This window comes from Mytilus galloprovincialis, chromosome 6 (genome assembly GCF_965363235.1).
Source record: "Mytilus galloprovincialis chromosome 6, xbMytGall1.hap1.1, whole genome shotgun sequence".
NCBI lineage: Eukaryota > Metazoa > Mollusca > Bivalvia > Mytilida > Mytilidae > Mytilus > Mytilus galloprovincialis.
In genome coordinates, this window is record NC_134843.1 from 34,426,731 (window position 1) to 34,442,407 (window position 15,677).

Here is a 15,677-nt window from a genome sequence, read left to right on the forward strand (position 1 = left end):
TTCAAAACTGATCTCAATTCAAATTTCTAATGGAGTTTGCAACAATAACTACTCATTTAAATACATCATAAAATATTAAAATGTAACAAAAAGTGCTTGTTATCACTGAATGGTAAAGATTGTTTTAATTTGTCAGTTGGTAGTAAAAGTGAATATACATTGTGTATTGTATAAAACAATGATTTAAGTTGATTCAACTACTATTCTGGACAAAGAAAGATAACTCCAATCAACTGAAAATTTCTTGCTATTGCACAATATTGTGCAATTAGATATTTCTTGCTATTGCACAATACTGTGCAATTGAAAATATTTGCTATTGCACAATACTGTGCAATTGAAGATTTCTTGCTATTGCGCAATACTGTGCAATTGAAAATTTCTTGCTATTGCACAATACTGTGCAATGGAAGATTTCTTGCTATTGCTGAATACTGTGCAATTGAAAATTTCTTGCTATTGCACAATACTTAATATAATAATTTTGGATCCTGATTTGAACCAACTTGAAAACTGGGCCCATAATCAAAAATCTAAGTACATGATTAAATTCAGCATATCAAAAAAGCCAAAGAATTCAATTTTTATTAAAATCAAACTTAGTTTAATTTTGGACCCTTTGGTATTTAATGCAGACCAATTAGAAAACGGGACTAAAAATTAAGAATCTACATACACAGTTAGATTTGGCATATCAAAGAACCCCAATTATTCAATTTTTGATGAAATCAAACAAAGTTTAATTTTGGACCCCGATTTGGACCAACTTGAAAACTGGGCCAATAATCAAAAATCTAAGTACATTTTCAGATTCAGCATATCAAAGAACCCCAAGGATTCAATTTTTGTTAAAATCAAACTAAGCTTAATTTTGGACCCTTTGGACCTTAATGTAGACCAATTGGAAAACGGGACCAAAAATTAAGAATCTACATACACAGTTAGATCCGGCATATCAAAGAACCCAAATTATTCAATTTTTGATGAAATCAAACAAAGTTCAATTTTGGACCCTTTGGGCCCCTTAATCCTAAAAACCTGTTGGGACCAAAACTCCCAAAATCAAACCCAACCTTCCTTTTATGGTCATAAACCTTGTGTTTAAATTTCAAAGATTTCTATTTACTTATACTAAAGTTATGGTGCAAAAACCAAGAATAATGCTTACTTGGGCCCCTTTTTGGCCCCTAATTCCTAAACAGTTCAGACCTCAACTCCCAAAATCAATCCCAACCTTCCTTTTGTGGTCATAAACCTTGTGTTTAAATTTCATTGATTTCTATTTACTTATACTAAAGTTATTGTGCGAAAACCAAGAATAATGCTTATTTGGGCCCCTTTTTGGCCCCTAATTCCTAAACTGTTTGAACTAAAACTCCCAAAATCAATCCCAACCTTTCTTTTGTAGTCACAAGAGTGCACACGCTGAAATGTCTCGCCTTCTATACTAATCTGATATTATGTTGATAGTCCTAAGTATAAAGCTAAGCTTCATTACTGTCACATAAACTTAACATTAACCAAGATAACTAAACAAAGACTAATGAACCTTGAAAATGAGGTCAAGGTCAGATGAAACATGCCAGGCAGACATGTACAGCTAACAATGCTTCTATACAACATATATTGTTGACCCATTACTTATAGTTTAAGAAAAATAGACCAAAACACAAACACTTAACACTGTGCAATGAACCGTTAAAATGAGGTCACGGTCAAATAAAACCTGCGCGACTGACATAAAGATCATAAAATATTTCTATACACCAAATATAGTTGACCTATAGCATATAGTATTAGATAAAAAGACCAAAACTCAAAAAACTTAACTTTGATAACTGAACCATGAAAATGAGGTCAGGGTCACATGACATCTGCCCGCTAGACATGTACACCTTACAATCATTCCATACAACAAATATAGTAGACCTATTGCATATAGTATGAGAAAAACAGACCAAAACACAAAAACTAAACTATAACCACTGAACCATGAAAATGAGGTCAAGGTCAGATGACACCTGCCAGTTGGACATGTACACCTTACAGTCCTTCCATACACCGAATATACTAGCCCTATTGCTTATAGTATCTGAGATATGGACTTGACCACCAAAACTTAACCTTGTTCACTGATCCATGATATGAGGTTGAGGTCAAGTGAAAACTGTCTGACAGACATGAGGACCTTGCAAGGTACGCACATATCAAATATAGTTATCCTATTACTTATAATAAGAGAGAATTCAACATTACAAAAAATTTGAACTTATTTTTCAAGTGGTCACTGAACCATGATAATGAGGTCAAGGACATTGGACATGTGACTGACGGAAACTTCGTAACATGAAGCATCTATATACAAAGTATGAAGCATCCAGGTCTTCTACCTTCTAAAATATAAAGCTTTTAAGACGTGAGCTAACGCCGCCGCCGCCGCCGGATCACTATCCCTATGTCGAGCTTTCTGCAACAAAAGTTGCAGGCTCGACAATAAACCTTGTGTCAAAATTTCATAGATTTCTATTTACTTAAACTAAAGTTATAGTGCGAAAACCAAGAAAATGCTTATTTGGGCCCTTTTTGGCCCCTAATTCCTAAAATTTTGGGACCAAAACTCCCAAAATCAATCCCAACCTTCCTTTTGTGGTTATAAACCTTGTGTTAAAATTTTATAGATTTCTATTCACTTTTACTAAAGTTAGAGTGCGAAAACTAAAAGTATTCGGACGACGACGACGCAAGACGCAAGATGACGCAGGACGACGACGCCAACGTGATAGCAATATACGACGAAAAATTAAAATTTTTGCGGTCGTATAAAAACTTTAACCACAGAGTGAATGTAATGTTTCCTCGCAGAAAAACTAAGTCCATTTATAAGTAAAATACGGAAAAAATGGAATTTTATTTTTACAAAATTTACTTCTGGATACTTTCTTATGATCATAAACAAGCTTCAGTCCAAGTTTGGTAGAAATTCAGTATAGTTTAAGAAAGTTATCAAAATTTCAAAAACTTTAACCACAGAGTGAATATTTGTGGTCGCCGCCGCCGCCGACAACGGAATGTAGGATCGCTTAGTCTCGCTTTTTCGACTAAAGTTGAAGGCTCGACAAAAATGTCAATTGCTGCTATGTGCTACATCAGTTCATAAACACATTTGTTGAAACAAAATATGAATGGGTTATTTACTATACTGTGGATACATTATTATTCGTTGGATACTAATTTTCGTGGATTTCGTGGAAACAGGGCAACCACCAATTTTAAGGTTCAAAGAATCACAAATGTTCTAAAGGAATGTATGCAGACTTTGTTATATAACCACGAAATTTAATATCCACGAAAAATGCAAGTAAAAATTACAACTACACCTTTTAAAATGTTTATTTTATTGAAATAGGTCACTTACAAAAATGTATACTGTCCCACTCCACTCCCATTTCACCTTCCCCATACCCTAAATATTAGTTACCTTAAGTAATAAGTAACTCAATGAAAATATAGTTCCCCACCAAAATTATTATACTAGTTAATATCTATGATTTTATCACATACATACTTTGTCATGGAGACCCCTTATTAATATTAATTATTTTAAATGGATATTTGATTTTTAAAAATATGTTTATTTTGTCACAAAGATCGGCTAAAACAGTTATCTTTGAAGATTTGTAACTAACTAAAAATGCAAAGCCTGCCACCAAACCCTATATCATTAGGGAATCTAGGCTGAATCAAAATCATGTTAGACTGTTCAATTTCCATGACATACAAATAAAAAATATTCTTTTCCCAAGCGAGCACTTAAACTAATGATTCCAACACACTGTAAACTTGTGTATATCAATAAAATTTATTTATAGCTTATTTATACACGCAACTTTTGTTTATCAGAATGTCTTCATTTTATAGTAACGATATAAGGAAATAATCATTGATTAAGCTATATTAATCAAAACAACAGTGCACGTTACTAAATATAGATTATATTTATAGCGAATTCCTTTGGTACTGATCAGCGGGAATCCTTTTTAATGTACAAAAATAATCCTTTTACTTAAGAATGACTATTTTTATCATCGTGTGGGAAATGTCTTTGGACTTCTTGGCGTTAAATACCTTTCTTTTTTGTAAACAAAAGAATATATATACATATAACATGTTTTATAGGATATATAAATAAAAGACTTACAAAAAATATTTGATTGGGGATTTCATGTCTATATATGTTTGGTATGTGTGCATTCTTACAGTTATTAATAACCAATCTGTATTTTTATAAGTGAGTCAGAAAGAAGCCTTTCTCTTTGCATAAGGAAATTAAGGGACTTATAGGATTCCCCTATCATTCGCCAACTTCTGTAGGACTTGGAACCGCGATGGTACGCCGAACCGCAATGGGCACGCTGAAGTGTGATGGTCTACGCTGAAGTGCGATGGTTAACACGCTGAAGTGCGATGGTAACATTGTGACGTTAACTTGTTGATATTTACGCTGAAGTGTGATGGTGGTTACGCTGTAGTACGATGGCCAACCTAAGACTTTGAGTAAAAGCAAAATGCACATTGGCTGTTGTAATAAAATAACACCATTAATATTTGGCTGCTAGCCTCTTATTTTGAAGATGTTTTAACTTCTGTTTAGATCAATCCAAAGACTTTAATTTTTGTTTTAATCTAATTTTCCAAGTCTCCAATTATTCTTTTAGCACGCAAGAGTATGGAATAAGGTGTTCAAAGGAGAAATAAAAAAAAAAAAGATTCAGCGTGTAGGTCTTTATAATAGTACTGAGAAGTGTCCATCTCATTTACTTAAATATTATGATAAAACTTAGTAATTGCTCACATTCTTCTTCAATTTATATATACATGTTGTACCTTGAATGTCGGAACAGTATCCACGAAGTAAAAATACAGACAAGTAAATTTATGCTTTACTAATAGCGAAGCTTGTCAATTATTTCACGAAAAACAAAGATGAGGATGATAAATTGGGAAGTACACGTAGGGTTTAGTCAGGTAAATTTCTGTCTGATATGTTTTAGACTGAAACCATAAAAAAAACCAAGAGCGACAGTGTTCTTTCAAAACAAAACAAAAATATCTCGTGAACAAAACAACATTATATCAGAACTTAATATAGCAAAATCATTGAAACATTGCTATCATATTTTTTTTTTTTAATATTTAAATTGCCCACATAAAATCATGTGACGCTTACTGTAAGATAAATTAAGATTGATATTTAGATTAGTATACTGTATTTATAGTATAAAAAGTCTGCGGCATAATTCAGAATAATGGTTAGCCCATTTGGTGACCAAGTTCATCTTTCAGCCGCTTTGCTGCCTAAAATGTTTTAACATATTTTTTTAACCGGAACATGTAATGCTTAAAACTGTTCGGGACTTGAATTGTATAACGGGAAACAACTCATTTCAAGAAAAATATAAAAGGTCATTGGATCAGAACTGCATTGTATCTGTTTCATATTTCTGTAAAAAGGACCAGTTCCCAAAATATAATTGGGGCATCAGAAATTACTAGGCATTGATGGCTTCTAATCTATCACATCTGCTAGAAATAACATTTATTTATAGATTCAATTTAAAAAAAATGTATTCATAAATCAATAATCAAAAGACATATTTTTTTATTAATTCTAAATTCACGATGTTGTATGTTCAGGATACTACCAAATACACAAAAATGTATTGCAATAAAATGTAGTATTAATATCAATAATCAAATCCTAATATTTGTGATTTATGCTATTTTCAATAAATTCAATTAATTACTCCTGAGAGTGACATAACAGAATAAAATAAACAATGATGTTTTGATCTTTCATGATTTACTTTGTGGTCAACAGATTCAGAAGTTTCCAAATCCTTAAGGACATTGTACAATCATGTAAAATTCATAGGTCAGCAAAACAATAATCTGTACTCCTTAAAATATTACAAAGTAAATCAGTTTCAATTTACTAATAAATATCAGGACTGAATAATAAGAAGGAATAAATAATATTAATTGGTTAATATTTCATCAATTGTACTTCATACAAATATTCATTTGATAAAAATTTTATTTGTTTAGACAATACTAAACTTAAAAGCATCTCCGTAACCTTCAAAACAGAGTTGCACAGACTATAGAATATTTACTGTTTTAATAAGTTTTTCATCGTCAATATATCTAAGCCCCTTTAAATCTTACAGATCTTTCGGACAAAGGCCACACGGGTGGAAATAAAAACTCTAAATACATCACTTAAACAAATTATTTAATATTTTCACAATTAATTATCCAAACCACCCCTGGACAAAGAAACATACATCACACGTGCCTTGACCATCTTCCGTAAAATAACAAAAGATATTAGTTTTGTATTAAAATACAACATTGTATAACAAGTTACATGTCCAGTTTAAGAGGCTAGCCAGAAGTGGACACTTGTTATCAGGCAGATGTCTTTTGAAGTTTTAAGTACAATTTGTATCTAATTAGCATAAATTGAAAAAGAAGCATGTTCTATCTGACCACTCAATTACAGGTGTCCAGGTGACGGGAGGTGACCGAGTAGTTTAACTATAAATTTGTGGTTTATAACCCCTTTACCCACTAAATCCACAAAAAAGTATTACTTTACTCATAAAAAATCATGGAAAGTGTAGATTTATTTTAGACAGATACAATATTATACATACCAATATTTTAACTTTACTTTTCCCAAGTTATTCACTTCAATGACCTGAAAATATATAAAAATAAAAGTGATCTATACTAAACATAATTCAAAATTCAACACACACTATTTACTAGTTGAAAATGTTGGTGTGTGACACATCCATATTAACTATATGAAGATATCTACAGTGTCTCATGTTGAAATGCACAGAGAATACAAATATAAAATTCCATCATATAATCCTTAAAACTTCTAAAATACTGATACATGTAGGTAATATGCTAAAGGAAAATTGTATGTCAGGGAAAGTGTTGACTATGTTTTGTTATTGGCTGATTTTGTAAGTTATGTTGTTGGCTGAAATTAGGCTTAAATAGTCGACCACATGGTATGGTTTTTCTCATTGTTGAAGGCTGTACTGTTGCCTATAATTGCTTACATCCAATTCATTTGAATTTTGGTGGATAGTAGTCTCATTGGCAATCATACCACATCTCTTTATTTTTATATAAAGAAACTTCATATTAATTTGCATGTACCCTGTAAGGATTTTTTATGGGAACGTTTGCAATGAAGATTTCTCTCTAAATTAAATGATTATCTTGTTCAACATTGCTAGCAGAGGTGGAGGGAATGAATGTCACCCTTGGCTAGCAAAAGATGTGTCTTGTTCTATATAGAATAGATTATTTTATCCTGTTTTATTATCAGGACATCACAAATTATGTAAATTCACTTTTCTTAGGAATAGACAGTTGTTCAATCTCCAAAGGTTATCTCCCTTGAAAATATGTTTTCAATCTCCAAAGGTTATCTCCCTTGAAAATATATTTTCAATCTCCAAAGGTTATCTCCCTTGAAATATTTTCAATCTCCAAAGGTTATCTCCCTTGAAATATTTTCAATCTCCAAAGGTTATCTCCCTTGAAAATATATTTTCAATCTCCAAAGGTTATCTCCCTTGAAATATTTTCAATCTCCAAAGGTTATCTCCCTTGAAATATTTTCAATCTCTAAAGGTTATCTCCCTTGAAAATATATTTTAACCCGTCTTTGTATAATCAAGGATGTGTATCTCACTATACAAATCTTTGGATATATGTTCTAATAGACAAAGTAGCATACATTGTTTTTTGTAACACCTTGTTTTATTCAAATCTGAAATTTTTAAAGTCAACTGTTCGCCTGTTGAGAATCATTGCAGAAAGCTAAGAGACCATGATAACTGGAATTACAAAATTATTCCTTATAAGTAGAACAGGTAATTATAACATTTCATTATTACCTTATATGGAATAAATAGGGTTGGATTCTACCTTTATTACATAATTATCAAAACCTAATAAGGTTATTTGATCTAAGGATTTAAGGAGTACAACATTTCCTTCCAGTAATATTATCTGCGATTCCAATTTAAAATTTAACCAAAAACAGTTATTGCAAAATAAACACCCCCAAAACTCTTCCCGACATTAATCACACTTTTTACATGCAAATGCAGCTACGATTCCATTTTAATAAACAAGTTCTTTAATACTAAAAATATACATTTTATGGAATAAAGCTATAAACCACAATACAAATTGAGTTTTATGTCGATCGTGGATTAAGAAGTGAACGGAGATTATGGAATGAGGTAAATGATGGTATGACATAAGTATAGATTCTACGTAACTTGCCGCTGAATTCCGATGACAATTATTGGAGAAGTTATTGAAAGCCATCAACAATTAAAATTTGTAGGATTGTCAATATAATGACTGAGATTATAACCTCTAGAGAATTCTGGGAAAAAAGTCATTATTTCAGTAAAATAAATAAATTCTGACAGCTATTATCCTTAATAATGAATTAATGATCAAATTATTCCATACTAGAGGCAAAATATATTGACTTTTTTTTTAACATAGACAAAAGTATACTACGACGTTAAAAAGGGTTCCGTAATAAAAAATCTCAGCATTTTATTTTACGTAAAACCCTTGCAGCCACAGACAATGACACCATCTTTTTTTTGTTTTTAAATTAAATGATGGACATCAGTTTTTTCCATGACGGAGAACGAGAGCAAAAAAGCTTCAAGGGATAAAGGTTTCCAATATTATTTTTTCATGTCAAGGTCTTGATACAGGAAGTAAAAGTATGAGTATGATGTAAGCATGGAATTCTGGTTAACTTTAATCTCTTTAATTTCGTCACAAACTGTAAAGTTTATACGACAATAAATATTTGATTTAATCCAGATGAATAATTGATCGAACAACCTAAAAAAAAAATCCAAAAAATAAACTAACAATTTTAGTTAGTATACTTAATCACAAGAAATTAAATAAGAAATTAAATACAAAGAACCTCTGTAACAATATAGGTCTTTGCCAAGACTTTAAAACCAGTAAATACACATCCTTTACAAAAACTAACACAAATGTAATACTAAAATGAAGGACATAAGGTCGCCCTTCAACAATTCATTGTTTGTTGTTGCCTACCCATGCTTTGTAGAGTTGGTAGGTAGGCAGGGATTTGTTTGGTTTTTTATGGCGAACAACATAAGCTACATGTTTTAGAGTAAAAAAACAAAGTAAGAGAAGGATATCATCTTTTTAAAAAAATTTGACACAATTTGATGAATAAAATTTTTTGGTAGGCTGCTTATTAGGAGGGTAGGTAGGCAACATTTTAATTCTAGTTTTAGCCTAATGAAAACTTGATTGAAGTAGGTACCAAAAAATCTAAAATGTATATTTTATCCAAATTTACAATTTCAGAGATAATTAGTAGTCTTGTCAAGTCGTACACTTTTGCCTAACCGGTCACTCGTATAATCGTTTGACCGATTAACCGGTAGTTTAAGTTAATGTTTGAAGGCCTTATCAAAAGTACCCTACACATCTCTATAAGAAGATGTGGTATGAGTGTCAATGTGACTACATTCCATCCAAGTCATACATTTACATTTTTTTATAATACGATGAATTGAAGTTTGGACTTTGGTTTTATAAGGCTTGTCTGTAAGATTCCTGTTGAAGTTTGACTTTTAATAATCAAGTACACAGTATGGTGTTTGCACTAACTTCAAATTGAAAAATTAAAAAAAAGATGTCTTGATCTCGTAGAATTGAATATGTCTGAAACCGATGATTCTTTCATTTTGTCTTGTTGTCTCCGAAAATAATGTGAGGTGTTTCAATTAATTGATTAATCCTGATATTCTTACCATCAAGTATAAGATAGTTATCAAAGGTACCAGAATTATAATTTAGTACGCCAGACGCTCGTTTCGTCTACATAAGACTCATCAGTGACGCTCAAATCAAAATATCTAAAAGACATTGATTACATTCACGTTGGTTTGCTTTTTACAGTTTTTGAGTTAGCATTTAGTTTAAAGTATGACAAAGTCTTGCATGATGGAGATTGCACATTCAGATGTAGGTCTACACAATATATGATCAAAAATGAAATAATTAAGTAAATCGTAAAATTAAATTGCATTACTTATTAAAAATTACTGTTAAACAAGAATGTGTCCATAGTACACGGATGCCCCACTCCCACTATCATTTTCTATGTTCAGTTGACTGGCAATTGGGGTCAAAACTTTAATTTGGAATTAAAATTAGAAAGATCATATCATAGGGAACATGTGTACTAAGTTTCAAGTTGATGTAACTTTAACTTCATCAAAAACTACCTTGACCAAAAACTTTAACCTGAACTTTGCACTATCATTTTCTATGTTCAGTGGACCATGAAATTGGGGTCAAAACTATAATTTGGCATTAAAATTAGAAAGATCATATCATGGGGAACATGTGTATTAAGTTTCAAGTTGATTGGACTTCAGCTTCATCAAAAACTACCTCGACCAAAAACTTTAACCGGACGGACGAACGGAGGCACAGACCAGAAAACATAATGCCCCTCTACTATCGTAGGTTGGGCATAAAAAACATGAAACTAATTATGTTTCCTTATGATGTTGCCACGAGGTGAGAAACGAGCTCTAATTAATTTTATATTTTTGGATTAACATTACCAATCAATATACTGGACAATTGATCTGTCAAAGTAATTACCACATTGACAATTTTTAAAGAAAACACAACAATTTAAAGATTTCAATACCCATTTCTATCAAATCTAATTAAAATTGAAAACAAGAATGTGTCCACAGTACACGGATGCCCCACTCACACTATCATTTTCTATGTTTAAAGGACTGTGAAATTGGAATAAATTCTCTAATTTGGCATTAAAATTAGAATGATCTTATCAAAGGGAACATGTATACTAAGTTTCAAGTTGATTGGACTTCTACTTTATCAAAAACTACCTTGACCAAAAACTTTAACCTGAAATTTGCACTATCATTTTCTATGTTCAGTGAACCGTAAAATTGGGGTCAAAACTCTAATTTGGCATTTAAATTAGAAAGATCATATCATAGGGCACATGTATACTAAGTTTCAAGTTGATTGGACTTCAACTTCATCAAAAACTACCTTGACCAAAAACTTTAACCTGAAGCCAAAAACTTTAACCTGAAATTTGCACTATCATTTTCTATGTTCAGTGAACCGTAAAATTGGGGTCAAAACTCTAATTTGGCATTTAAATTAGAAAGATCATATCATAGGGCACATGGATACTAAGTTTCAAGTTGATTGGACTTCAACTTCATCAAAAACTACCTTGACCAAAAACTTTAACCTGAAGCCAAAAACTTTAACCTGAAATTTGCACTATCATTTTCTATGTTCAGTGAACCGTAAAATTGGGGTCAAAACTCTAATTTGGCATTTAAATTAGAAAGATCATATCATAGGGCACATGTATACTAAGTTTCAAGTTGATTGGACTTCAACTTCATCAAAAACTACCTTGACCAAAAACTTTAACCTGAAGCCAAAAACTTTAACCTGAAATTTGCACTATCATTTTCTATGTTCAGTGAACCGTAAAATTGGGGTCAAAACTCTAATTTGGCATTTAAATTAGAAAGATCATATCATAGGGCACATGTATACTAAGTTTCAAGTTGATTGGACTTCAACTTCATCAAAAACTACCTTGACCAAAAACTTTAACCTGAAGCCAAAAACTTTAACCTGAAATTTGCACTATCATTTTCTATCAGTGAACCGTAAAATTGGGGTAAAATCTCTAATTTGGCATTAAAATTAGAAAGATCATATCATAGGGAACATGTGTACCAAGTTTGAAGTCGATTGGACTTCAACTTCATCAAAAACTACCTTGACCAAAAACTTTAACCTGAAGCGGGACAGACGGACGAACGGACGAACGGACGAACGAACAGACGGACGAACGAACAGACGGACGAACGGACGCACAGACCAGAAAACATAATGCCCCTCTACTATCGTAGGTGGGGCATAAAAAAATTCCGGTTAACCGGTTAGCATTTTTGGTATTCGGTATTCAGTCGTTCCAACGGTTAACCGGTTAAACATTGACAACACTAATAATTAGAAATATTTAAAAATTTTGATCATTTTCTTTTCAAAATCCATACTCTCCTTTAAAGAACACACTTAATTAAGAACTCCATATGAAATGCTAATTTTCCATCAAACTTATGGTCATTATTTTTTCATATTCTGAATAAATAGAGTGGCAGGTGGACAGCTGAGAAGTCTATTGTCCTGAGCTGACCACTGGCTAGTTTATGTCCAAATTAACCTTCTACCCCTAAACTGACCATTCTTTAGCCACTTAAAGTGAGCAAAAGTCAACAATATTTCTTCTTTGTATAATAAAAATGTGAAGTTTACTGTTGTGATTTTTTATCTAAACAACTGGACCTTCATTAATAAGACCAGTGGTCACTTTCATTAAATTTCGGACAAAAAGAAAAGGTCATCAGTGAACGTGGTCTTGAATGACCTGAACAGGAGGTCAGTCCAATAAATGCATAAATTGACTCTATCAAACTAATATTTATTTCTTTTTTATACAAATAATATCATCTGTTTGTTTCATCAATCAATGCAAGCTTCTTTGTTAAAATCTTTAAAATAAAAAGACCAACCAAATTTCTTTTAAATACATTTATAATTAGTTATAAAAAAAATATCATATAAAGCTTTTTTGCTCTCTAACTTTAAAACCTTTATTTTCAAATACACAAACAATTCTGAAAACATCCATTATTGTCATCTTGTTTAATTTATTTGTTACCTATTCTGATATGAGATTCTGACTTCTTTAAAAGTGAGTTTCACTGTACATATTTTAAAATGTGTGTTTGTTATTCCTATATTGGCTTGATGTACAGGGGGAGGGTTGAGACCTCACTAAACATGTTTAACCACCACCACATGTTTGCGCCTGTTCCAATCAGGAGCTCTTTTGTGGGGTTGTCTCTTTGACATATTCCTAATTTTATTTCTTAATTTTAGTAACATTGAAGGTAAAAAAAAAAAAATTTACAATCTTTGATTCCCGATGAGAGTGATATAACATCATATGAAGGAGGGATAACATGTCACACAATTTTTCAATAATAAATATCAATATCATGTCATTAAATTTTTTTATTTTTTTTTCATTATCATTTCCTGGTTTTCAGCATATTATGTCTGATATAACATGTATAATGATAATTAAGAAATGTTAATTAACTAATTTCTCAATTTTTTACAATAAAATTGAGAATGGAAATGGGGAATGTGTCAAAGAGACAACAATCCGACCATAGAACAGACAACAACAGAAGGTCATCAACAGGTCTTCAATGCAGCGAGAAATTCCCGCACCCGGAGGCATCCTTCAGCTGGTCCCTAAACAAATATATATATATAGTTCAGTGATAATGAACACCATACTAAACTCCAAATTGTACACAAGAAACTAAAATTAAAAATAATACAAGACTAACAAAGGCCAGAGGCTCCTGACTTGGGACAGGCGCAAAAATGCAGCAGGGGTTAAACATGTTCATGAGATCTCAACCCTCCCCTATACCTCTAGCCAATGTAGAAAAGTAAACACATAACAATACCCATATTAAAATTCAGTTCAAGAGAAGTCTGAGTCTGATGTCAGAGGATGTAACCAAAGAAAATAAACCAAATGACAATAGTACATAAATAACAACAGACTACTAGCAGTTAACAGCATATGTAAAAAAAATGTCATTTTTGCAAAAAAAAAATCTTAATGCTACTAGTATATAGATTCTGTGCTGTAATTTCTGTCTGAAGAAATAACAGCAGGAAATTTTGTATTAAATGTTAAATAATAACATTATCTTAAATAGTCAAAATTGTTTAGAACCTTATAACCCCTGATGTATAATTTGCAATAGTGGTCCAATATTTGTTTTGAAGCATAATTGCAGGTGTCTTTCATGATCCATCATACAAGAAACTTCAATAAAGATGATAATTCACTAAAATCTTAAACAATTATCATTAAAATATTATAAAACAGACAGTCACTTTCATTTGATAAATATTTTTTATTTAAATTGTTTTTGAAAAGGTGGAGATGAAATTACAATGATAATTTACGGCCAATTACAAGTTCAAAGTAATAATTTATTTCTTTAGCACAAGGACAGCTGCAATGGACAAGTGTAACATGATTGAAAGAAAAATGTAAAAAAAATGTTCAAATCATCAAGAACTGTTATTTTTAAGGAGTTGTTTAAGAGTAATTTATGGAAAAACATTTTCACAAGAGACTGAAGGCAAGGGAATATAGGAGACAATTCAAAGAAAATGATACATTGAAAAAACAATTGTCTAAACTTTGAAGATCTACTTAGACGTGATTTAATGTGTAACTCAAACAGGTTTACTGTCAAATGGAAATTAAATGAGGTTTATTTTCCCTATGTAACAAAAAAGAAAAATTGCAAAAATATCCCCTTGTAAAAATTTCATAAAAAGAAAAGATTTCCAATAATAAATGAAAATTTTGAAGGCAATATAAATTTGGACATACGAAATAGGTGTATTCTGAATTTTTAAACCTAACTAGAAAATAGCATTAAGTTCTAAAATGAATTACAGGAAAAGTTTTTATGTTAAAAGGTTTATGCTAATTGAGAACATCACAAAATTATACCAGTACTATGATAAAGCAAGCGATGAAATTTTTCGTAATTCTAATTGCTTTGTTATAGATTTCTTTTATTTCATACATGTGACCTGAATGGAAACTGTTTTGTCATACTAATTATAGATTTATAATAATCTTAAATACATTGCAACACTCCATTTTAACTCAATAATTAAACGGTTCCACAGACTTTTTTCTGATACAAGATCCTATAAAAACACGACTGCAGTTGACAGAGACAAATTCAAACCGTTGGCCGACAACATTCATTTGAACGGGCTAATAAGATACTACACAAAGTTCAATTCGTTTTTGCAAATTTGGGAATTGTTCAATACAAAGGGACAATAAAAATATAATTCATCATTTATAGAAAAACAATAAAACAACATCCTGCTGAGAGGGGTTACAATGAATAAAATATTTGTTCTGGAAGTTTTTCCTTGCAAGACATATGACTTTCAGATTTATCAATACCTTATAAACAATAATCATTACCACAAAAGAATAATTCATTGAATTTTACACAGGAAAAAAATCCAGAAATATTACAAGGAAAAATTCCAGTTCAATATTCTGAATTTTTCATTATCAACTTTTTCATTTTTCATTCGAGTAATTGTTAAATTCTAATTTGGGATGTGATAAATTCATAAAAATTGTTTTACTATATATGTTGTGATGAATCTAATGTTGGTAATTGAGTTATATTTCTTCCGCCAAATTCTTATCTTCAATAAAGAATTTGAATGGCAACAATTTTCATTTTTTTTCTCAAAATGCAGAAATGGCAACCACCAGAAGAAGCCCTGGTAACTCACATGGAATTTTCGTGTCATCTGCTTAGTTTCTTATATTACAGATTAAGAAAAATGTTTTTTTACAATGT

The 15,677-nt window shown here is 31.2% G+C and overlaps 1 protein-coding gene across 2 annotated transcripts in view; it reads right to left on the reverse strand.

Moving 5' to 3' along the window:
* The window catches only part of LOC143079435 (phagosome assembly factor 1-like), a 67,398-nt gene that overhangs the window by 24,911 nt on the left and 26,810 nt on the right, over window positions 1-15,677 (reverse strand). For both annotated transcript variants that reach the window (XM_076254773.1, XM_076254774.1), the window contains exon 4: window positions 6,717-6,760. In XM_076254773.1, coding sequence (XP_076110888.1) covers window positions 6,717-6,760 — 44 coding nt within the window. The remainder of the gene's footprint in view (window positions 1-6,716; window positions 6,761-15,677) is intronic.